This window comes from Tetranychus urticae, chromosome 2, assembly GCF_039701765.1.
Source record: "Tetranychus urticae isolate SD_2017Ah chromosome 2, NJAU_TeUrti_SD_1.0, whole genome shotgun sequence".
Classification (NCBI taxonomy): Eukaryota; Metazoa; Arthropoda; class Arachnida; order Trombidiformes; family Tetranychidae; genus Tetranychus; species Tetranychus urticae.
In genome coordinates, this window is record NC_142959.1 from 7,163,566 (window position 1) to 7,190,586 (window position 27,021).

Consider the following 27,021-nt stretch of genomic DNA (forward strand, 5'->3'; position numbering starts at 1 on the left):
TTTTTGGATTGATAACAATTTTTATTATTTAAAGATGAGAATGAGAATGGAAAGAGAAAAAATAAATTTATTATTCCATTCGATTTTTTGCTTTTTTGCAGTTTCCTCACTGAAACACTGAGTGTTTTACACTTTATAAATGACAATTTCGATTGAACTTGACATCATACACATCCATTTGTGAGCTCAGTTCGTTTGGTTGTTTGGCACGTTGCCGTTGTTAACTCGTCCATCCTATTGGTTTCCTCTTTAGCTGAGCCTGGACGATCATGGCGTCGACGTGAGCCACTTGGACGACAAGAGATAACCTTTCGAAAAGCTTTGCGAAAATTTTCCGACAAAAAGGCGTACAAAATTGGATTGATGCAAGAGTTGATGTAAGCCAAAATTTGAGAAACAATCAAAGTGACCAACTTGAATTTAGAGTCGGGTTCAAACATTCCCTGAGACCTTAGAGTGAGAACAATGTGAATGGGTCCCCAGCAGATGGCAAAAATGACCACCACAACGACAACCATTCGAGTAACTTTTCTCTTGTTTCGAACAGACCGGCCAGTTCTAATGTCATTGTGCCAAAGACGTTTCAACATGTACACATAGAGTACAAAGGCAAGAGTGAGTGGGATAGCATAAGAGGAGAGGAACACGGAAGGAGCAAAAAATTTATTCTCGGCTGGATTGATGTGGCACAAGTGGGATGTTTCACTGTCGAGGTCGACGTGGACTTGGTGAACAATTAAAATAGGAAGACATAGAAATATTATTGCTATCCAAAGGATGGTTATCGCTCTGTAGGCATTGACCTCAGTTCGAATGGAAAGGGAAGCAATGGGATGGACTACGGCAAGAAAACGATCAAGTGACATGAGGACAAGAGTGTAGATGGAGGCAAAGGCAGATACGTAGATGAGATACTGTACAATGCGACACCAAATGTCCCCAAAGGGCCAGTATTTAAGAGCATAATCGGTTGCCGTAAAGGGAACACAGAAAATGATGAAAAGTAAATCGGCAACTGCCAGGTTGAATATAAGTACATTGGTTGTTGAGCGCATCTGATCGTCCCAAAGGACGACAATGACGACCAGTGAATTGCCCAGTAAACCAATGACTACAATGATTGAAAAGACGAGAGGAACCAGGATTCGGACAACCTCTTCAACATTGGCAAATGAACATTCATCGGCGTAAATTTGTGACACATTTGGATCGAGGGAAGAAATGAGCGATCCACAAAATGAAGTTCCCGTCGAGTTGAGTGAAGGGTCAACTGATAAATGGTCCAAGTAAAGAGGTTCTTCAGATGAATCGGACAAGGGTGAAGAGGGTAAATGTGATGATGAAGGTGAAGGTGAGTAAAGAGTTCGTAGTTGACTGAAAATGTTGTTGATTCCAGGTGGATCCATGTTCGCACTGGGATTGTGATTCTTTAGTTCAATCTCTTGGACACTTTGCAGTCATTAATTAAACCGAAGCAAACAAAGCCACTAAAGACACAACACCACACATGATGATGTTAACCGTAACAGTGAATGATAAGAAAATGAGACTTTGACCATTCGTCTGACACTTTGTTCACATTATTCACTTGAGAAGAAGAAAAAATGAAGAAAATGATTGAACAGTTTTGGTGAAAAGTTGCAATTATTGGTTTTTCCTCGAAAAGCAAACTGTCCAAAGCACTTTGCCGAAAGTGTGAGATGAAACTTTGGTTGAATTTGATGAAAAGCAAATGCAAGTTAAACATTCACTTGTCGTTGACGATAAACATTAACTCCCTGTGAAAAGGTGGAAAAAAGAGAAAAGTGGAATTAGAAAATTTGGTTCAACAGAAAAAAGATTTTCTTTCTTCTTTTCATATCCTTTTAAACTTTACACTTTGCTTTGTGATAATCTTTATATCCATTCACTATTCACATGTAATCATCCTCATCATGACAATTGCCATGTTATACTGAATGAAAGTCTAAGTGTAAAGTTTACTCACAGAGAAATGCGCAAGTCAAAGAGTTTACAATGAACTCGCACAGAACAGACAAGGTGACCATTAAAGGTTCAATCAGTCAAATTGAACATTTCACGAATTGGTAACCACAGTATTATCAAATGACAATCTCGATAGTCGATGGTGTTCACTGGAAAAGCAACTTTCTTTCCTTTTCTGGGTTCGTTAATGTTTCCTTTTCATCTTATTAATGCATGAATATCTGGGAATAATAATTTAATTTCAATTGTAATTTGATCGTAAAGGTAAATTATTCACTTGCAATCATTTTGTTGCATTTTATCTTTTACCTTTCATCTTTTCCTTCATTGAATTTCACTTTTCTTAGTTTTTTTTACTTCTTTGGTCAATAGTTATGAAAGATGAGTTTTGCAAGAAACATTTCAAGTTGAATATCTTTCGACATTTTCTTGTTCTTTTCTTGTTCTTTTTCACTGGAAATTAGCATTTTTTGATGGATTCTCATTCATGCTGTTTCCCATGTTATCTGATTAGAGAATTGGCTTTATTTTTCTCTGATGAATCTTTTATTCTTTCCTGAAAGAGAGACACAAAAATAGCAATTTTTCTTATTTAGCTGTGATGATAAATCCAAGTTAATAACATTTAGTTAGCAGAGTTTAAATGCATCTTTTGGAATACATAAATAAAATTGGAACAAATAAATTGACAGATTTATTCTTAATATCAGAATATTCCATTGATATCACAACACAATGAGACGAAATTTTGCGTCACTTTGAGAAAAGAACAGACGAAGAGAGAAAAAGGAGAAAAAAGAAGAAATTCTATTATCATATGAATATCAATTAGATACTTGAGAAGATAATTCAGTTGGAATTGAACAGTTGGATACATGGACAGGTGAAATGAAAAGAAGAGAAGGAAATCCAAGGGAAGATAAAAAGAAAAATCTGTTTCACCATGTTGAACCAAAGTTGCCATTCATTGAATTAAAGTTAATCCTCATGAGAAGGTCAAATGATTGATACGGAAAATTTGACTGAAAACATATCAATGAAGGTATTAACAGTAATGATATCAACGATTTACCAATGATTCATTCCAAGCACATGATAAAAAAGTTCAAAAGAATTTCCACATTTTCTTTATGAATCGAGCAAAAATGTTGCTCAAGAAACACAAAATTTCCAAGACGATTCTTTTATCTACCGTTATCCAAGCACATGATAACATTGGAATTGCGATTTTCGCTCAATTCTATCTTTTCTTATGAATCATGAGAAATGTCAAAATCTATGATTGACTGAGAAACACTCGAATCGCAGCATTCTGTGATTATGAATGTGGGATTGTTGAAGCTTAAAGGCTGTAAAAAATGAAGTTCAAGATGAAGTTCAATAATATTCATTCATTTCCATGAGCTTACAATTACAAGAGTTTTACTCTTGTTTCTTGCTGCTTGACAAGTTAACCTTTCATTACTTCACTCCCAGTTTACTCCCAGTGCAATCCCATTCAACTCCCAAGCCTCATTTAAAGCCTGTTCAACCGATAAATATTCATTTACTAACCTTAAATGATCCAACTTAACCTGGAAATTGAGCTTGGAATTTCAATGAAAATCATGATAATAAGCAACTTATAATGGGCTACTTGTAATATAAATATCAAGATTATCTTTTGAATAAATGAGAATATTTTCTTCTTCTAACCTTTCCATGCTTGTCATCTTGAGAAGTGTAAAGGTTAACTAATATGAAATGATTAACTAAACCTAATTCCAGTCAATAATTTTCACTTAATTTCAGCACAAAATTCAAAGTCAAAGGCAACAAAAGAAATCAAATCAGATATGAAAATGAAAAGTGGCAAAAGTAAACAGTTGAACAAGTTGTTTAACAAGGAAAACTTTTAAATCATAAATTCATCTCTGTATATGAGCTTTTTTTATTCATGAAATAAACATTTAGATAACCAAAAATGAAGAAACTCATTCTATTCAGTCTATTATTAATAGTCTTGGAAGGTATGAAAAAAAGCTCTGAAATTGCATGGCGAGAAGAGAGAAAAAAGTGAGGTTTTGAAAGTTCCAAAACTCGATAGAGATGAAAATTATTTACGAAAAAAATGATGTTCGTCAAGCATTTCATCAACTTTGCTCTGTTTGATTTCCATTCAATTGAACAGCAATTATCTTTGAATAATTGTCAACTTCAAGACTCGAGATGAGTTTGGAAATGAGAGGAAAAGTGAAAAGGCCAAAGAGAAGAGAAAAAATTGTGTAAACACTTTTTTCTCTCCACCTGACAGTTGCAATCTCAGGTGACAATTATTTATGTAATCATAATATTGTTTACCATAACGTTTAACTTTCATTGACTTTTCACTCGACATCATCATGTTTCGTAAAGCAACCCAATTTTGTACCCAAACCCATCCATTAATCAGACTGACATTTGGCTTTCTGTTTCATTGCTTAGTATTTTTGCTTTGTTATTGCTTTTTGTTTCAAAACTATTCAACTTTTCCTTTACTTGGTTAACGATAATTTTTTCACTTTATTATTACTTCTGTTGCCATTGTCTTGCCTTTCACTGTTTACTCGAGTAATCTCATCTTTTGCTGCCTTTTGATCCTCGAAAAGCCAAAAAATGTCGAAAAAACAATTTCTTTTGCTGTCCAGTTGTTCATTCACGAGATTAACATTACAAGTAACTTTTAGCTTTTAGATGATTCCTCAACCTTATTGCAAGGAGAGAAAAGTTTATCTTTGGCAAAATGATGAGCTTTCTAAGGGCCAACTTAATGGCATTTCTGGTTATGTTTTATGTTTTATAACGAACAAGAATAAACAAGAAAAAGATCGAAAATCAATTGGAAATTCAAGATGAACAACTATCTATCCAGACGGAAAAAGAAGAATAAAAAAGACAAAACTTTCTCGATCCATTTAGACGAAGCTTTCGACTCACAAACTTTTCTTAGCTTAATTAACATTCCTTGAGTTAGATGATTGATGCAAGAGGAAATGCTGGACATGTAACCATTGAATATTATTCATCCATTTAGAGTCAATCAAAAGATGTAAAAACCTTGACTCTTCCGCCTCATAATGTAACCAAAGATCAATAATAACACAATAATAAACATTCAAACTCAAACTAGAAAAAGAATCTTAACTTTGAACAAACATAATCAGTTTAATACATTCGATATTCTGAGATTGATCAGGTTCGAAGAAGTTTGATAAACCAAAATAGCGTCTGAATTAAGCCTCTAAAGTCTCGAACTTTGAAGAGTAAAGCAACTTTAAGGATAAAACGCAATTCACTCCAAAGGTTAAAGACTTGCTATTGTTGCAAAACATTATAATGACGTTATAAATATCATTTGCTCATTTTCAATGGAAACATAACACGACGATATTAAGCAAATAGTTTAATTGGTTTATTATTTTGATGGAATTTATTTGCTCAATAATTGTCCAGTTTTCTGTTGCTATCAAATGTTACCAACTATGACTAAAAGCTGTTTGCCTTACAGTCAAAGCATTTCAAGAGCATTTGCTTTCATTCAATATTGAACTTCAACTTTAATCTGTACTTTATTAATATCACAATCAACCATTTCAAGTGGATATAACATTTTGAAACTGTTTGCAACTGCGACTCTAATAACTTATATTACGCTGTATCAAATGAAAAATAGCAACTTGAAAAATCCATTTTGTGTTTGTGTCTTTTTTCACAAATTTACACACAAAATTTCATTTCCTTCTCAACAATTTTGATAAATTGAATAAAGTACAAAAGTTGAATCATTTTTCTCCATTTTTGCTTGACATGAAAATGAAAATGTTCATCAAAGGTTATTTACCTGGAATGAAATGAAATTGTAAAAACTGAACAAGATGAATGTTGACCCGTTCAATAATTGATTAGCCAGTGTAGTCTCGAGTCAACCTAGAGGATAGACTATCCTCGGTTGAGATGTTGCCAAATGTTGGGATTAAAGTGGCAAGTAAAGTAACCTCAATTCACTTCAACAATCGGTCCAACACTAATTTAACCTCATTAATCTTGTTCACAAATCTTCGAATGTGTGTCAAGCGTACTTTTTTCACACTCAACAGAATGAAAAAGATAATCTTAATCTTTTCTGATGACCAAATTACTCTTTTTTCCTGTCCATTCACTCCAAACTTTTTTTTTCCCTCCTTTAAACGGTTGTTTCCCTTTTCGGTTAAACTTTACTCTTTACTGTGAATACAAGTTTTCTAACCACCATGGTACTCGGGAAAAGTAATCATGAAAAAGAGGTGAAAAAGAGAGTGTCTGATGAAGAGCAAGGAAGGAAGAAAAGAAAATGATGAAAATAAAGTTTCCCTTTTACTTGAAATTAAATAGCAAATAGTTAATCTTTTATATCGCAATTTTTGTGTCAGTAAATTCAATGGTTTGGAAAACTACTTCAATTACTTAGAGCAAATAAGAAGGTGAAATGCAATTTAATGATGATTAGAGCAATGAGCGAACAGAAGCGAACAGAGAATAGACGAACTTGGACAAGTTTTGAGGACAAAAAAAGATGAGCAAATGTACAAAGTTAATGCAAATGGAGCAACGAAAAAAAACTTTCGACAAAGGTTCAAGTACTTTCGTCAACTTGTTGAACTTGCAATTTGTTTGCCATTTAGCCATGAAAATGATTGGCAATTTTGTTCTTAAACATTGACCTTGTGAAGGGATAAAAAAGTTCAGCAACCATTAACATGATAATCACAGATTTGCACTTAAATTTTGTCAAATCTGGCTCAACACCAAGGCGACAAAATTGATAATCATTTTTGCCTTTAAAGAGCAAGCATTCTGAGGAAAATGGATGAATAAATTTTGGGAGAAAAAATGAGAAAAAAAAGTTCGACTTTGAATTCAATTTGAATCAATCATTTGGCTACAAAAAGCTGTGCTATTATACATGAGAAAAAAAGGATTGGAATAAAAAATAATTTGACATTTTCTCTTTTCTGGCTTCAAGTGATTCAATAAATGCGCTTTTTGAGTGACGATAATCAATCATTGGATTGAACTTTTTTTCTTCGTCCTTTCGCCGGGCTCATTTCAACGGGCTTCAACACTTTTCATATTTGATTAATAATGAGATCAAAAGTTCATTTCCAGGGAATCATAAACTTGAAGATTCATGATTAGTTGTTTTGTGATTTACCAATGAAACGACAATTTGGTCAAGTGATGAAAAGATCGTCAACGAATAATGTTTCTCAAAGTTGGACATTAATCATGGAAAAGTATTCAAAGAATTTTCAATGAACTTTTGGAGAAAAACATTTTTTCTCTTTTCAACATTCACCCAGAAACTCCCTGTACACATCAATATAAACTAGAAGCAAATATATTGAAACGAATTCAGTTGCATTTACTTTTCCAACGAAACGATCAAATGTTCATTTCAAGTAAACAACTATTCAGTCCAAATCCTTTTCCAAATCACATTCATCATTTTCTCAATTTCCTCGAATCTCATGAAAAAGTGTTCAAAATGATCAACAATTAAATGAATTTTTTCAAAACAAAATTATTAAGTAAAAGATTAAAAAATAGCAAAACCAAAAAAACTCCAAAACTGGGAGTGAAAAGCATAAAAAGTATCTTTTTTTAAACTTTATTTAAAATTGTATGAATGTTAACCTTCAAACTGTTAAATGGTAAAACAAATATTAAATGTTTCTCAAAGAAAAGTGTTCAACTTATCAATATTTGCTTTTCCTGTAATAGAATCAACTTTTTTTGTTTTCACTCCCAATAAGTAATTTTGTAAAAGTTGAAAAATGAAATGAACCTTTCAATTGGATTATCTTCATGATAGTCTTGCTTAAATAATTCAACTTCAAGTCTTGGTCATTGGCCAACTCGATTCAGGTTCATTACTTACTCTTTGATATCAAGTGGCTTGTAAAGGTTAATCAAAAATGAAAAGCTCAAGAAAAATGTCATCAAAATTCATTCATCTGAAATTGAGCGAAAAGGAAAAGTGGAAATGCCTTTTACCTTTTAAATATTAATAATCAATGGAAAAGATTTTCAACTGAATTTTTGTCGAAAATTTTTGTTTCCATTTTTTTCGTCAATTTTGTTGCCAACATTTTCGATGTTTAATTTACTGGAAATGTTGATTCAACAGCTTGAAGTCAAACGTTGAGCCAATGTGTTCATGTTATTAATTATAGCAATTATTTTAAACTTGACATGAAGAAATGTAATCTCATTAGAACTGAATCTTGCAAGAAAATTTCATTCTTATTCTGATGACATTCAGTTGGTTCCAAATGAGATTAAACCGCAAAGTGTAGTTGAACCTCAATCGAGTCAAAAATCAATTGAATAATGACATTTATCGTGAAAAGAGAAACATTTTTTTCTTCTTCTTTTTTTACGCAAAATTTTTGCCATTTCAACCTTTTCTTGCTTTCATTGTTTCCATTCATTTTTGCTTTACTCAGAGCTTTTCTTGTTTGTCAAAGTTGCGATTAATTCTGGTAATGATGAAAATAATAACAATCATAATCCTAATAATAGAGGAGATAAAATATCCTGTGAAAGGGTAACCATTGAATGTCTAGTAATGGCATTGAAAGAGCCAAGTATTATTCAAGTTGTTCATTTGTTTTATTCACTGTTACTTTATTGTTTGAGATGAAACTAATAATACTTGATAACTTGAGGCTTAACAGTTTCAATAATGCATAATATAATTCATATAATTATTTTTGCTGTGAAAAGGGAAAGGAAAAAAGTGAAGAGAATAAAAAAGGAAATTAATTTTTCTTCCATTCAGAGTCTTTCAAATATCCAAATAGATTAGTAATCAAACACTAATTTATGAGTTTTCTGTTCCTGTTTAGATTAAAAGCATTACTAAACCGAATCAACATGCAACTCAGATTCAATCAGATATCATCATTGGCCAATCAGAGTATCCATTTCAATTTTTAGAGTTTCTAGAGATTCCATGAAAAAATATGCAAATTTTAAAGTAAATCACTTTTGGAGGAAAAATCTCAAAACTCTAAACCAAGTTTTTGTAATAAAAAAAGATTCAATCCCAAGTTTTGCTTCTTAACCAGAAAAGCTTTCAATGTTTCTTGAGTTGTAATTGAGGAAGAAAATGAATAATTTAAAGATTTCAAGATTCGAAGCAATTATCAATTTCTTTTTGGTTCGTCAATTGGTTCGACTTTTAAAAAAAGAGAAAAAAAAGTTTTCGCAAAAGAGTTGAAATGAAAGTAAATAAGACTCATTAGGTTGGCTCATGATCCCTGAATGTTAACCAGAAAATGGTTGATGGTTACATTAAATTGGTATTATTGTAACAGCGTGATTCTGGCAGTTTAAATAATCTTTAATTGACATTTAACTCGCTGGTAATGGATGAAGATAATTGTGTCTCATGTCGCAAGAAAAGATGAAAATGTTGATGATGATGGGCTGAATGTGAAATGACTTTCAATGAATTAAACGAGTATCATATTAAATTGGTCAACTTGAAATTCCCTTCAGGATAACAGGCAATGAATTTATGCATTTCATTTTTGTTTCCTTGCTTCTGTAAACTATTTTTTTTATTAAAGAAGTTGATCAAAAAAACAGAGATAAGAATACTGAATATGATATAAAATATGTGTGTTGATCGCGACCCATGAATTGAATTGATATTTACGATTCTCTAGAGCTTCCAACCTTGATTCAAGATGATATTTCATGTTTCATCTCTTTTCGTTTTCTTCTTCCTCCATCATCTTCCTCCAACTCTGGCTTTCCTGCCAAACAACATGGCTCAAGATGGTAAAGGCCAAAAAAAGCAATATCAAGATAAATATCATTCCCTGTAAATCCCAGAGTTTTTACATATTGATGGACTATTTTGCTCGACTAGAAGCTTTTGCTCTACTTTTGCTTTTCTTTGCTTTCTTCTTCCAATCATTAATATTCAGAAAAGTTGAATAGTGATCAAAGGTTATCAAATTTACCTGGCAATTCGTTTAGTCACTTATCGTTATATTTTATTCAACTTTTGGTTAACTTAATCTCATTGGGTTGTCAGGAAATGTGATAAATTTTACTCTTGAAACTGACACTGGCTCAATCAAATTAGCTAATTAGCTAACTGTATTTGCTCACAGTGAATGTTAATCGATATTTTTCAATTAATTTACTCAAGGGAAGTGAAAGGTTGAGCAAAGTTGGCCAAGTTTCATTGGAAACTTCATTCTATTTGCAGTTCATCAATGGTCAGATTAGTGTGACACAGAAAAGTATTTTTAAACTCTTTATTGGCTTTTATTTTCAATTTTAGGTTAAATCAATTTCTTTCAAATCGTAAATCAAATGTATAAGCTGTTTATATCCCAACCTCTGGGGGTAAATTTTGGCCAATTTGCATGAATCCAATTTCCTTTGGATTGACTGTTAGATTGAGTAGAGTGTCGTTTTAAACACATTGAGTTGAGAATTTTATTTTATCGGATAAAACTTTTCTAATGAAACAAGCTAAGTAATACCTTTAACATTATTACTTGAAAGTTTTTCCATGTCTTTTGAAGAGTACAATCCTGCAGGCAAAGAAAAACTTAGAAATTTTGAGGAATCACTTTTGACACTAGTTTGATCAGTTTAAGTGACTTTTTCAACCCCTCAGGAAGTTGATTCACTGTTTGAAATTACATATTCATCATGATACGACGAGCATGGCTAAAGATCACAAATCAAGAGCATATTCAAGTTGTGCAAAGCAGTCAAGAGTCACGGTCATGTACAACTTTTAAAGGCTGCATTGAGCCACAGGTAAAGAAGGCATGGAGCTTGTTATATGACCAGTTCAGTTCAAACCATTTTAGGCTTTAAAACGATGTCATATCATTAGGTTTGTCCGTTAAAAACAATATTTGTTTAGAAAACAAAAATAATTGACTTTTCGTGACTTTTCGTTGGACCTTTTCTGGGTTGCTGTTTGTTGTCTATTTAAGTTAATTTTGTGCTCAAGATAGTAATGATGATATTCATGTAGGAACACTTGGAAGTGAATAACATCTAAATTCTGTTTTGCATGGATGACTTTATTTCTACTAATCTATTTGCATATATTAGCTTCTTTAGCATTCTTCAGCTTTTCTCAGACTTTATTTGTGCAACCGAATTTAAATTGGATGCAAATAGTCTTATTTCCGATATTAAGTAGAAAAATAAAATCTTTGAGCAAAACGATCAGATTGGCACAAACAGATAAAATCACGAAACTTTATCCATTCCATAAAGATTGTTGAAAACTCTTAACAAAACCCTTGTTTACTCATAAATTTTGTCACATAACATTCAAATTGAACAATCGAAAGCTTCATCCTTAACAAAACATTGCCAAAAGTTTCCTCGAGCATGAATCAAATTGAGCAGGATTATAACTCAGGATAGCATTGCTTCAGGTCAGCGTTTATCTCGATTCCCTTAAAAGCTAAATAGATTTGAATATCAATACATTAAATACATTACCGATAGATCAAAGGAATTGAGTTTTGACAAGAAAAGTAAATTTAAAACACAGTTTTATACTTTACCAAACAACAGGAAAAATTGTCCGATTTGGTTAAAGAAATAAAATAAACTTAAAACAACTTTTCCTCTTTGAGTAAAGAAACAGAGAAAAATGTTGAAAAATGAGAAATTAAATGCTCGATATTATTATTGATGAATGTAGTTTGATCCGACAGAGCCAAAAGTGTTGTAAAAATTCAAGTCACTTCATTTGGTAAACTCATTTCGCTAACTCTGAGCATTTGTCAGGTTTGGTGAGTACAAAAAAGGCATAAAAATGATTCCCATTTAGCATAGTCATCATCTTGTTTGTACACGTTCAACACTTTCCTTTGACCTGCCATTGACAAGTGAAACACTTAATCAACTGACAAGTGTCAATATTTTGTCATTGTAATCATTTCCGAATTGAATCAGTTTTTGCTGTTACATTATGCTTGGTCATGAAATAAAAAAGATTTGTTTGCTCAAATGTCCAAGTGAGTCTAGAACTTGCAACTTTCTCTTCAAAAATTGTCACGATTAACATTCATAGTTGATATTCATTTTAATCTCGTTACATTTCACCGAACAATTCATCAGTATTTCCAGTTGATTAAACAGAAAACAAAAGAACGAAAAGAATTTAAAACTGAATGAAAAGTGAAAAGTTGAACAAAATTTGATGATACCAATGATTTAGTGTGTTAATGAAAAGATGATGATAATAAGCAAATAATGGCTGTTCAGATGAAATAACAAACCGAGGTAAAGGGAACGTGAAACTCGACGATAACTGTTCTTTTCCAGTTTCAAGTTATTCAATTGAAAGAAAAGAAAATTGTTCAATCTTCATCAAAGTCAATTTCCATTCTTTACTCGTATTTCGCCATTGTTAGCCTTCTACCTTTACCATTAAAACCATGATAATCCTGTTCGCTGTTTTTGTTTCCATTCCCATTCCATGTCAACTTAACACTTTTCATTCCTTTTCACCAAAAAGCTTTCGGACTTTCATGTTGTTCAGTTAATCCTTGCAGATGCATCTTCCTCCTACTCAGCTTTTGATCCAAACAAGTTGCATTGAAAAGAGATCAACAAAAAAAAGTATCGAAATGTCATTTTAAAGAAAAAACTATTCGATTGAATGTTTAAGGACAATAACTCGATAAAAGAGGGAAAAGTTTGTGTTGCAAAAATGAGATTAAAATTGATTCATTTGAATGTAACAATGAGAGCAATAAAGGAATAAAGGAAAATCAAATTTCGACGATTGTTTTCATTTGATTTTCTTGTTGGTAAACAAACGAAGACAATTGAATAGACAATCAAATTGATTGAATCCTTTTACCACACAAAATGTGACAACAATGAATTAATCTGGCAAAATTGTTGACAACGATTCAGTGTTCATTTCACATTTTGTCAAACCTTTTCTAATGGAATCATGTTTCAACTTGGATTTTATAATTTTTTTCTACTTCTTTCTTAGTTCTATTGTGTATTCAACTGTTAATTGCAATCGCAATCGCCATTCAATGTCAACAACTTTTCATTTCAATTCATTATTTGGAAATGAAAATTTTCTTTCGTTTTCTTCAATTGTTCAACATTCGAAATGCCTTCTTATTTTGCCATCAAAGCAAAAGTTTTTAATCATTTTAGTTGCTCGAGTTTAGTCAAGTTTGACACAGACTATTATTTTGCTCTATTTTTGTGCTTCTCTTTAAATTGCTTCAAAATAATATTTACTCTTAACTGCTATTTTATTAGTTTTTTTGGATCGTCTTTCCTTGGATTTTTATTGCTCTTTTAACACTTTCTTGTTCAGTTGATCAAAGTTTGATGAAAAATCTTTCAACTTTGATTGTGAACAGTTAACTTGTAATTGTTCAAGTTTGTTCAGCCAACAATTGAGCAAATAATTTTCTCATCTCATGCTTATTCAATAATGAACTTTGTTAAGAGAAAGTGTTCGTCACAGTTGTTTGCTCAATTCTTGTGAAAATTAAAACTTTTACTATTCAAATATAGGAAGTGTTCATTAAAAGTCCCTGTGATTATGATTATGATATCGATAGAATTTCAGATTTCTCATCTTCTGTTATACTTTTGTGCAAGAAATGAAAGTTAGACTCAAATCGATTTACAGTTATGCTATGTTCATGAAACACTTGAAATGCGGAAAATTTTTACTATTAAATTATGAATGCAAATGAAATTAATTGAGGAAAAGAAAAGTTTGATTTTATTATAAAAGGCTCATTATAACATTTTTAAAGAGTTTTATTGGGGAAATTTTGGACTTGGCAAGTTTTTTGCAAATCTGTTCTTTGGACTTTTGTTAAGGTTTTATGAGAAAAGATTGACCATTTGGCAATTCTGCATCGATTGTTCTTTCGCTTTCTTCAGTCTTAATCATTGCCATCATCATTTCAAGCCAAATCAATAGAAGCGTTGGATGGTTCAATGATAGTGCTGGATCGCTGATTAATCCAAGTGGTTCAACAGCTTTGGAGGCTACAAAAAGACCTTCATGGCCTAATCATCACATGTTTCAGTCAGAAAAGGCTGGGTGAATACTTTACTTAACAAAATATCAACAGAGGAATGACACAGGTGCTAAGATATTCGCGAAATTCGCAGATTATTCTGCCATTGAAACACTGAGACTAACTGAGACTAAACCTTCGTCATGTATTTAAACATTGTAATTATATTAAGACCAAACAGAAAATATTATAAAAGTTTTTAGAAGTTTTTGGACTGATTTCTCATCATTTTACGACAAGAATTACGACTAAAAATGATGAGAATAGAGTAAAGCAAAAAGACTTTCTGATTTGAGCTTTTGATTTTCAATTTTTGTCTTTTTAGGAAAAGGAATTGAAGAGCCTTCAAACGGAAAATGACCATTTCGTTGATTTGGACTTCATCTATCAGAAATATCTGCTCCAAAAAGCACTTGAAATTAGAAAAGAAAGTCTCGATTCTAATCTTATAGCATCCGCACATCTTGATTCCATTGAACGAACTGCATAAAAGCCAAACATTTTTTTCCTTCTAATTATAACCTTATGTTTACATGAGATTAACAGTTGAACTGTAAGATGGCATGTGATGATTCACGTGTACTTAATTAGCTTAATTTGATAGCAGAAATGAAGGGAAACCAGAAATGAAAGGTGCACCAGCATGATTGAGCAAAGTCAATGATAGTTTCTTAAATAACCCATTTACAGAATGCAAGTGAATAAAAGTGAACAAGTAGCAAATATGAGCAAGATAATTTACAGTTAAACACAGTGATTAACAACATAATGATTAGCTTGAAATTGAATGAAAGTCAACAATTTAACGGTAAAAAAGGTAAAGAAGCAAAAGCTCTTTTCTTTGCTCAATAAATGGCTGGAAAACTGTAAATATGATGAAAATGGTTCTCATAAATAATGCAAAGTAGCTCAACAAAAAAAGATTTGAATGGCAGAGAGAAAGTAAACTCTTGACAATCTTATTCAACTTAACAATTCAATACTTTTTATCTCATAATTAATCATGATGATGATGAGAAAGAGTGATGAAAAAGGAATGAAGAAAACATAAGCAGATGAAGCCGAGACCAAAATTGAGCTCAAAAGTAAACTCATTATTATTATCATTGGCAAACAAAATCTTTATTATCATGGTTTGAAAAGGCGAAGCAAATAAAAATGGAAATAATTTTTCATTCTTGAACAAAACTCGGCATAAAGAAAGCTTTTCCTTTGCTTGTTCAATTTCACCTTCTCACCGTCAACTTTACAAATGCTGAAGGCAAATTTGTATTATAATGAGAGAGGAAAACAAAGGCAAGAAAAAAGCATTACAATGATGAAGAGAAGAGGAGAAACAACGAAATGCAGAAAAAAAAGTAAAAACTTTTTTTCTCTTCTCTTAAGTAATTATATTCTGATTAAATTATGAACACAGTGAGACGTACAAATGGTGATAGTCTTGCCTTTGTATTACATCAAATGTAATGTAATTAAAATAACCTCCAATTTGCTTTTAGTGGAATGCTTTTTACCTCCCAGTCAATGGAATAATGATAAAATTGGAAATTTTCTAAACTCAACCTTTCAAACCTTTTCCATGTGCCAATTGACGATGAAAGGCATCAAGATAAAGATGAAAGAAAAGATGAAAGGGAAGATCAGGCGAACCAATAATTGACCAAAATTGAATAACATTGTTATCCTTGTCAAGATGTGTTTGGCAACTGTTTTGAAATGCTCAATGTTGACCTTAATCAACCTTTTTTTATATTACATTACAATTGCAACACAGTGTTTATTGTTTTTCATTGAAATGATTGACCTTTTACTTTCAATCTTTTATCGACATTTAAATGTTGAGGCTCCATTTTCATGTTTCACAATGTAACTATTTGGAAATTGATTTTTTGGAACTTTTTTCTGGTCAAATTACGTTCATTTAAACTTCGCTTTTTGTTTGATTCCAAATTTAATGGATTGTTTTCAGCTCAAGGTAATTTAAAGTGTCATCAAAGAGGCGATTTGGAAGAGCATCTGTAATTTGGAAAATTTGGTAATTTTTGTTTTGTTCAACCCAATTTTCAACTCTTTTCTTGTGGTTTTTTCATGTTTATTGAAGTAGTTATTACGGAATTGATTTGGTTGTGTTGAGTTTGCTTTAGTCTCTTGCTATTTTTGGGTAGAGATAAAAGAAGCAATTCTTGTAGTCAATAAAAATTGATATTATCTCGATACTTTTTTCATGGCCTGGGAACTGAATAAAATTGGTATCCATTAGGCTGGTGCTACCATTAAAAGGAATGGCAAAAATAGCAGAGAAAAGGAACGAGGAAAAGAAAGAAAAGTTGATGAAGAAAAAAAATATTCAAAATCAATGTACCAAGAGAATGTTAACATTTTGATAAGAAATTTTTTCTCTCAACATTCAAATTCTCAGAGTTTGGTGCATTTGGAGTACTTTGATCATTGAAAAGTTTTACTTTTATAGTCAAAAGGATTATAGCTGCCTTCGTAGCACCAGACGTAGTACCATTTACATTTGATGTATAACATTTGAATTACTTCGAGATGAAAATCAAATTATTAATACAATTTATTCATGCTTTAAGTTTAGTCGCACTTCTCGAAGTCAATTGTTACTCAACTTTTTGTGACGAGTTCTTTGTAAATTAAGATAATCCAAGAGTCGAGTAATAGCCAACAAACACCGCAAAAATTCCTTGAAATTCCTTGTCAATAATCGATGTCACAACATTCGCTAGTCCTTGTTGAAAGACAAGTTTCAGAGCTGTTACTTTTAGAAGTGTAAAAGGGTTATCCAATCATGAATGTTGAAGGAAAGAAGTTTATAAATGAGATATTTGAATTTTTATCACTTTTTAGTTTCCCTTTTCAAATGAATCAAGAGTTGAAACGGGTAATCAAAAGCTTGCTTTTCTCTCTAATCGTTACACTTGGGCTGTCAAAGTATAGTTTTTGGTTATTCAACGAAAATATAAATTTTAAAATTTGCAAAATTTTCTCATCAATTACACAATTAATTGATCATGAAAATTGCAATTTATTCAGGAGCATTTAATTAGACATTTTGTCAAACATCAACACTGATTTTGTTTCCCTGTGCACTCGAAATGATTTCAAGTTTCTATTTGGTTACCGATTTTTCTTGTTGTTTAAATTATTTACATTTGATTAATTTTCTGAACATTAATGTTGAATGAATTGATTAATTTAATGACAAAACATGGCAATGAACGCAAGTGTTAACCACTTTAACCATGTTAGAGTTTATTCAGATGAAACAGCTGCAGGTAAGAAGAGTAATTGAATTGTTGATAGATTGAAATTATCAAACCCCTGAATCAGTAAAGTTACATCCAGGATTCCTAATAGACAGCCTAACACTTACCAATAAATAACCTCAAATATGTTAAACATGTTAATGTATAATTTGCACTTTTAGTTGAAAAAAGCTGAATAATTTGATTCAATTGTTTGATAAGTAATCACTTTGAAACTCGTCATGTTTCATTTCAAGTTTTATTGAAAACTAAACTTTTCTTTACCTTTCAATCAACCTGCAAAATAATACAATTGATTTATAGTTGAAAAGAATTGACTATCCATCATGGATACAATTTCATAAATGACTTGTATTGTAATTTAATTTTTGGTTTAGTTCATGATATTTCAAAACAGGTGCTCAATAATACATGATGCACATCATTCACCTTTGATTGACCTAACAATTTTCTCTTCACTTTATTAGCATTGGTTATTCTTTTTCGTTATGCTGGTATCTAAACACTTGGTATATCTTTTTGAAATAAAATCGACTTGTAACGAATAACAATCAGTCTAAAAAATCAATACTGCCAAGAGAAATGTTTGCTAAATGTTGATAAAAGTTGAAAATCATTCATTCTCTATAAGTTTAAGGTTTATTTGCATTATCTGTTGCCGATCAGTTCGTTTATAAGAAATTTCACATTTCTAACTTGCAGTTTTTCAACAGAAAATTCATCAGATTTTGAGAGAGAAAAAGTCCAAAAGGTCGATATTGGAAAAGTGAAACCGAAAATTGCGTGATAAAATGCTGATCACTACTGAACACTGATTGTTGATGTTTGACTGATGTTTGAAGATCATAACTGTTTCGTCTCAAAATATTATTCATCCAGACTTTGAACTCTCGACTGCTCGGTCCATTCAAAAAGACTCAACGAAATGGTTACGACCGAATCGAACTGAACGAAATGGTTGATAAACCGAATGGGTGTAGCCTATTGAATGAAAGTTTCTAGGTTGTCTTAACGGGTTAAAGCTGAGGGTTTCATTTAATTTTATCAAATTGTTTGAAGGTATTCAATAAAGTTTGTTTGCATTGGTAAACTTTCAGAAATGACGTTGATAAAACGAGATGGTTCGAACATAGTCATCAAGTGTGATCAGCGAACAAATAAGTGATGTTGAATAACCTGAACATTCTGAAACCAAAAATGAATGGCATCGAATCACAAATATAATACGTAGTTTTCGAGTCAATAACTTTTCTGGTTGTAAAGTTATTCTCATTCAACATCTTATTTGTTATCTGAATAGCTATATTTACGTAGGATAAAAATAGACAGTTGGCAGTCTGATTGAAAATGAAATTGAAAATGTTACTTTTGCTCTTCAATGTGCTAATGAAGAAGCAATTATACAGTTGATCGAAAGTTGTCAATAAATCTGAGCCTATTATCGTAGGATTTCTCAATTCATTTGCAACCAAAAAAGAAATATAGAGATTCATTCATGATTATATACAATTATTCATGAGTCTAGTAAATTACAAGAGTGTGATTCAATTGCAAATAGCAGAACTAAATTAACTTTACTTTTTTCCCTTTCAACTTTCATGTTTACATGGTTCATCTTTATTCTCAATCAAATGGATTCTCCATCAATGCAGAATAACTTCATCAAATTGCATCATGAAAAACAAGGAATGGTCACAAAATTCTATTCTTTTTTATCTTCATGGAAAACCCATTGTGATTAAAATTTGCAAAACATTTACATTCAACTCTTGACATTTCCAACTTTTTCAATCGAGTTTCAATTTCGATTTCAATTGAAACACCTTTTCTATTGATCTTTACATGTCAAGGGTCAAGAAGGTGATGCAAATTATACAAGAATATACTGATTATTGCACTTGATTTCACCATGAATAGCATGGTCAGCTCTCTGTTTGTTTACCAATCAATTCCCTGGTTAAATGTTATCACCATTTTTCCATGTGAATAGCAGATTTATAATATGTGATTGATGTCTTTTAGCCTCATGGTAATACGAACATTTTGTAAGACAAAAAATGACCAGATTAGAGATGATTCAATTCGTTTGGAAATTGAGAAAAAAAAGATTCATTTATCAATCAATAAAAAAGCAACAAAGAACTTTTTTATTGCTGAAAAAATCTAAAAAAACTAATCGTAAACTTAAAGTCAATATCATAAGCATCATTATCAGTGTAATAAACCGTCGACTCTTCTTCCCACTTGTCCATTATTCCGAGGAATCAATGATAAATCAATGAATGTCAAACCATTTATCCCTCGAGTTTAACGTTGTTCATTATTTATGATATTGATGAAAAGAAGGAAAAAAGTAAAATGATTTACAGAATTTTGTTACAATTTTCCATTGACATTGATACATTTCAAGTTTCAAATTTTGTTTGATTTAACGCTTTCATTTCTGTTCAATTGAAGACAAGGTGACTTGTGATGAGATGATTGATGCTATTGGTTTGTCAACAGCAGGGAGTGAAAACTATCAATGAATTTGCAATTGATATGACGAATGTTGGAGTGAAAAGAAATGTTATTAAATGATAATGATTTTCGTCGAGTTGAAATTATCCAATGATTACGTTGATTACCTTCTATTGCAATATTTTGTATCCTGATGAGTAAAGTTGCACAACTTGATGCTATCCATCATTATGTTATTTCATTATCATTGAAAGACATCTAGAGTACAAGAGACTTGGAAGGAAGGAAAAGGCAAAACAATAAAACAATTAGACTATCAATAATGATAATGAATGTGATCATAAACAAAACAGTAGCAAAAGTGAAAGCACAAAACATGAGGTTGAGTAAAAATTATGTTAACCAACTAATCATGTTAATGTTGAGTTGCCAACGAATCTCATGTTTTCAAGCAACTTGCAAGTTCATCTTTAATCATCATTATCTGCTAATTATTTTTTCTTGCTTTTTAATCGTCTATAATCAATTTGAGTTTCGTTTACACCAATGACGTTCAGGTTTAATGAATTCAGATTTGATAATTAATCGTTGACGAACTTGTGTTTCTGGTTACTGTTCCGAGGCTTTTGACCCAAAAATGATGAGCAATTCAAGCTACTCGACTGAGGTTATACTCGACTTTGGATAAAGTAATTTAGATTTTCGACATTGACTGTATTCGAATCGATTATCTGTTCAATTGGTAATTGTAACGCGAACAGACACAGAAGAAATGGTTTGTTAAAAATATATCATTATGATCGAAGAAAATCTTTTGATTTATTATTTATGTAATCATATTAAATGTTACTATTGGGTTAATCGCAATTTATTGAATTTTTATTAAGTTAATCTTTTTCCCGTTTCAACATAAAAAACATTTCATTCAACCATTAGTTGTATATCATGAATAAAATAATTATACCATTGACATTATCATGATGGATCATCAAAGTTATCTTTACTTTTTTCCCCTTTCAGATTCGCCTTCGATAATTTTTTGTTCAGTTTTTGGTTCTTTAAATTGAATCATTTATTTTATATAAAACGAAGGAGGAGAAAAACTATTCTTGTTATTAGATTAAATAAATTGTCAATTCATCAACAAATGAAGGTGAAAATAGTCTTGACTTTGTGTGCACGATTGACTGATTATTTCATGAATGATGAAATTTTTTTTAAAAAAAGTTGAAAAAATGTCTACCAAACCAGTCAATTATTCAACTTTGTGCCAAAACATTACATCCATCCAGTTGAATTATCATAATTGAATAATTATTTTCATGATAATCATTTTTGTAGAACAGGGTTAAAAATTGAATTCCCTGTCGTCTAGGATGGTGTAAAAAAATAGATTAAATGGAGCAAATAATTTGAAACTTTTTTCAAGGGATAAATGAAATTATCATGTTGCGTTATAAAATGTCTCCCTTGAAATGCTTATATTAAAAACTAATAATGCAAATAAATAAGACTAAATTTTTAAGAGATTCAATAAAAAATGATCCATTAAATCAAGTCGAGACCACGCGAATTTCAATGTCAGTTAGAGGTCAAACAAAGAGATTGCCTTGAATGACCTTTAGCGTTCAAAACTTATGATGCTTCAATCTGCCCAGACTCATGGCTGAAAACTGATGTCTGTAGCACTAGCCGCTTGTGAGTTATGACTGCAAAAAGGAGTACAGGATAAGAAAATGTCCGGCCAAGTAAAATTCTTAGTTGCTGACTGATCTTTGTTACTTAAAACTCTTAAATGCAGTAAATATACTTACCATAACAACGGAAGGTTATATTGATAATTTTTACCAAATTTTTACATCATATGTTAAGAGTTATCAACAATGTGTTCTACTTCTAGTAAAAATGTCTCTAATAGAATCTGAGAATCTTTGTTATGAAACTCAGATCTTGTATATTCATGTAAGCTCAATGGTATCGGTTTACGCACTATGAGTTTTCAACAGAAAACCAATTTGCAAAAGTTCACATTCTCAGGAAATGACCTCTAAATGTCAGTTAGGTCAAATTATAGAGTGACCTTGAGCGTTCATATTTATTGTTCTTACATTTGAGGAAGCTGATGGCGCGAATTCGAGTTCTTTACCATAAACCAATCGTGAGTTATGACAGCAAACAGGCGTAAAATTGCATGAATACTCGATATCAAGTTGATACTTAACATGTGACATCACAATAACTGAAGGAAGATTATATCGACCTTTAAAGGGCACTTGACCTTTAGAGGTCATTTGAAGTTCATTCAAAAATCTTCGAAATCTATCTTCTGCTATTAAACCTCATTTACTTCACGTTTCATCCAATATTCAAAGACACAAACAGCCAAATTGCTTATATTTGAACGATATGCTCTTGAGAATTAAAAGACAATTTTTGCAAAGTTTCAAGGCATTTAAGGCCATTCGTTTATTTGACCTTCAAATGACTTCTGAAGGTCATTTTTGAATAGCTCAAATTATCATCGCTACAATTTTAGTCTGAAAAGTGTCAAAAGCAACTGATATGAAGATATCAGAAAAACAAAGTACGAAAGTTCTAAAGTTGATCGAGCATGGAGAATTGGATGAAAAAGTAAACTTATTACAAAGGTTCAGTTAAAACAAAAGGATGTTTTTCAATGTACTTTGAGGCAAAGACGGAATGAAATTTTTGTTCATCTCAACAAATGTCTATCAATTTGCATTGGCCAAAAAATCCAGAGCTTAACATGAACATTATCATTGAGCTAAAAGACTAAAACAAAAGAAACAGGCCAAGAATAAATGTTCAACTTTAAAAGCACTGGGAGTTAAAGATGAAGATAACAAACTAATCTTGATATAAGCTTTAAAATAGTGACAATAATAACAATCATAATGATAATGGTTGTAGTAATGTTGATAAGCAAGTAAGTAAACAGCTTAAAAAGGAAGTAAAAAGGTTATTCAAAGGGATTTACGATTAGTTTATCAGTGGAAATGGAGAAAAGTGCATCAATCGAAGCAAGAGAAAAGTGATCAAAATAATCAAATGTTCGACTTTTGCTGACAATTTTTCTTCTTCATTCAAAACTTTTCGATAAGCCAATAAAAAAGGCATCAAAAAAGGCTTATCAAACAATTTATTCACTCTTTTAATATCAACTTTTCCATCTTATCAATTATTCCAATAGCGAGTTGGAAAAAGTTTATCGATAAAATTGGAAAAAAAGAAAAACATTTTTCCAATATCAAATTTTTTCTCTCTTCCTTTTTATTCTACTTCAATATTCTGTTATCACAATTATTATCATGTAAAGAAAAGTGTGAATTTTTTCCTATGCATTTCCTTCCCTGTAAATTTAATAACATTTCAGTTTGAGCAAACTTTTCATGTGTTAGAACACTGTAAACAAAGCATTCAACTGTTGAATATTGTTGTTCAAGTTTATCAATAAACCAACATGATGAGTTGAAAATGATGGGTTGAATATTGATTTGATGAGTAGGCAAAAGAAGAAGAAGAAGAAAAGTTGATGAAGAGAAAAGAGGAAAAAAGCGACTTTTTCTTTACCCACTTTTATTGGTTTACATTATTTTACATTTTGGCAAAGTAAATAGCAGATCCAAAATTGAAAGGTAAGTTACAAATTTTCTGAGTATCATGAAACTGCAAAAGGAAAATGAGGTGAAAAGAAAATTTTGATTAAATATTATTTACTCTTGAGAATCGTCAGAATGGATAAACAGAGCAAAAAAGAGAGTAAAGAATAGAGCGTTTCAAAAACTAATCTAAATGTTGAATCATTTTCCTGGTTCACATGGTAAACCCTGGTAGGTACATGATGACACTCGATTAAATTTGATTGATGGAATTGAGAGTAAAATTCAGTGACATTTGACTTGACGAAGGTTGACGAATGCAGGGCGACAAGAAAAAGCAAAGAAAAAGATTGAACGAAGAAAAAAATATCCATTTTTGGATATCAAATGACTTGTGTTGAAACGAACAAAATTTTTACTCGTTTTTTTCACTTAGTTTAACTCGTTTTTAAACTTTTGTACTTAATTGTCAGGATTGTGCAAATGGCTCATGATGAATGTTGATGTTGAACAGTTGAGGGACACTTATCGACCACTCTTCACTCCCTGTAAGATGGCAAGTTTTCATGAGATGAATAGAGAAAAATGTAAAGGAAAAAGAAGTGTGAAATGTTGCCAACTGTTGGTAGACTGTTTGCATGGTAATGTGTTCATACCTGTGACAACATTTGAATTGCTACTTGATGAGTTTTGTTTTCATTTCATGTTCGTAACTTGGAAAGGACAGAGATAAATAGAGTTGATTCACTTGGTGAAAATGGTTGAGAAAATAATACATTTTGAATCTTTTTTTCGTTTTCTTTTTCTTTTTCTTCTTTACTCAGTCACGTCGAAACGGATTTTCATCCAAAATGTAACCATTCAAGAGATTTGCGTTCAATACTTTTCTCTTGACTCGACACTTTTCCCAATCCTTTTTGTAACCATCATCAACTTAAAGTATTTCATTTCTATATTTATCGATGTAAAAGTGTGAAACTCTTCAGTCCATTGTCAACATGAAATGTTGCAATTTTCATGATAATCGTTTATCAACCATCGAAACTAATGGAAAACATTTTTCAAGGAAATTGTTTCAAAAGAAAATTTCGACACTTTTAATGACTCGACGCATTAGATTGTTTATGAGGGAAATGTTTCGACTCGAAATGTTTTTAAGAAACAAACTGTTCTTTATGGAGAGAAAAATTGTTCCAAACGAATGAGTTTCTTGTTTGTAAACTTTTTTTCTGCAAAAGTCTATCAGCATTTCATTTGACTTTGTAAGTCGAAAATTGTTGCAACTCTAACTAGAATCCATTGAACTCGAAATTGAACTTTTTTGTCATGAAAAAAAGTGCAACTCATCAAAAGTTCATTTTTATTGTCGAGTACAATTTGTTCTAACAAAACTTTTTCTTTCAAAAATTCTTAGGAACGCATTTTTAAACATTTGAAGGAAAAAACGTTTCTGTTCAAGTTTGAAAATGAACGTTTATTTTATGAAAAAAAACTTTTCTGTAAAGTCAACCATAACCAATACTCTAGTTTTTGACTTAGCAGTAGTTGATTTTTGACTGAATCGTAAACGAATTTTTTCCACATATGATTAAGATATCAAGATCTGATACAATCTGACAACATAAGTAATACAATGCTATAACTTTTCATATATGATCTTGATTGATCTAATATTTCTATATATTCTGTAGCTCAGAGTATTATCTAATAATTGATGAGTGAATGGAATCTGATATCATTCTCACGATCCCGGTGTTCAGAGTTTAAAGACCGAATCAAGAGAGCTGTAGATAAATTGAATAAAGTGTTCGAGTGTTTACCAACCTTCTTCATCGACTAAAAATAAGTTTCTGCTCTTTCACTCTTATTGTCACTCGAAGCTCTAAGTTTAATTGAAAATCGAAGTGATCTGTTGTACAGAAAAAGAAAATTTTATTTCCCAAAATAAGTGAATTTTCTGATTGACCATGAAAAGTGGCATTAGGAAAATGAGCTTCATAAAAATCTCAAGCTTTCATCGAAATTTTCAATAGCACTAATTGACTCATTTTTATGCCACAAAATATCAACACTCAACTCAACTCCTTCGCTATGAACTCGGTATTGTCAACTTGAAGTCAATTCAAGTTTGGAACTTCTTGAAATGTGATTTTTAAATAATCTCAATCAAGTCATTCGAATCATTTTTTCATCTTATGAACTAGTTTTGTAACCATTAGAACTTTACTTGAATGAAACGCTCATTTCGATCTCAATTTGTGGCAATTCGAGACTGACATACGTTTCCACTTTCAATGGCGATCTTTCAAAATCTTGCAATTTTTCACTTCATCTGTTCACTTATCTAATTGTAATTAAATATCATGAGACTTTAGGATTGATTAGTTGTTAACCTGTTGACAAGGTAACATGAGATGATGAAGAGAGTCCATATTTTTGTTTACTTCAATAACTTTAATCCCTTTGATAAAACTATTGATAGCCTTTCCGTTTCTCTTCTTGTTATAGTTACTGTTGACCAGCATTAAATTGATTAATGAAATAACAGCATAAATTGATGATGACCAATAAAATAAGAAAATTAAAGAGATAAATAGAAAGGATTTCCGAAGTTTCATGAATGATTTCTCAAGAGTGAAAAAGAAAGTAAAATCGTTAACGAAACATGTCATTTGAAAGATTGTCTGTTCAAAATGGTTCAATTCAATTTTTCTCTGTGTTTTGGGTGAACAAATGAAAGATTCATTGGTGAAAAGTGTAATCACTTACCATGAAAACTGGTATAATCCACCAAAAATTATCCATTTACAACCATTGGATTTGATGTCATTGATGTCTTTCAATCAGTTTAAATGTTCAATTATTTAGAATGGATTCTATCAAAGTGAATTGCTAATGAAATTGATAATCAAAAACAAGATTTAATTATGTTTCCAATTGATTCCGACATAAACTTATCGTCAATGAAAACAACAGCAATGTTTATTTCAATTCACCAACACATTGAAACAGTGTATAAATTGATGTAATCCAATGGACTATTAAACAATCAGAATAAAGTCATATTGCAAATGAAATGATGATAATATTATAATCAGTTTAATTTGATGAAACAAGATGGACAAAGGTAAAGATGGAATGATTGAGGTTGAAAGAGTTGTAAATTGGCGATTGTTTTAAATTCAAATTGAGTTGATAAAGTTGATTAACTAAATGGAAGCTTCAAGCTAAGAAAAATGTATCCGAGATTTTGTTTAGTCTCACAGCTTGATCATAGCCAAAGATTTACTAACTTGATTCAAATAATGTTGCTTTTTGTGCTGTTTTTGGATAAAGTTGATGATGATGATGTGATGTACTGAATGAAGGTAATAACAGCAGCTAGTTTATGCTTATAGTTGTACAAAAAAAGGAGAGACAAGCACAGCGTAGAGGAAGATTAGAATGAATATAACGAGATTACATTTTATTGTCTAATGGTGACACCTTTTATCTTTACACATGCCTATCATTGGGGACATCAGAGGCCTGTTGGAAAATAATCTGAGCTGA

General features: G+C 31.2%; 1 protein-coding gene across 1 annotated transcript; it reads right to left on the bottom strand.

The window, feature by feature from the left end:
- On the bottom strand, window positions 1-27,021 carry LOC107366296 (allatostatin-A receptor-like). The gene is made up of 2 exons (XM_015933877.3): window positions 26,239-27,021; window positions 1-1,778 (listed from the first exon to the last, which is right to left on the bottom strand). The coding sequence occupies exon 2, from the start codon at window positions 1,404-1,406 to the stop codon at window positions 165-167; it is 1,242 nt and encodes a 413-aa protein (XP_015789363.1). The 5' UTR covers window positions 1,407-1,778; window positions 26,239-27,021; the 3' UTR covers window positions 1-164.

What these genes read in the sequence shown, in the direction of transcription:
- LOC107366296 (XM_015933877.3), bottom strand. Translation starts at nt 1,406, where the DNA reads ATGGATCCACCTGGAATCAACAACATTTTCAGTCAACTACGAACTCTT.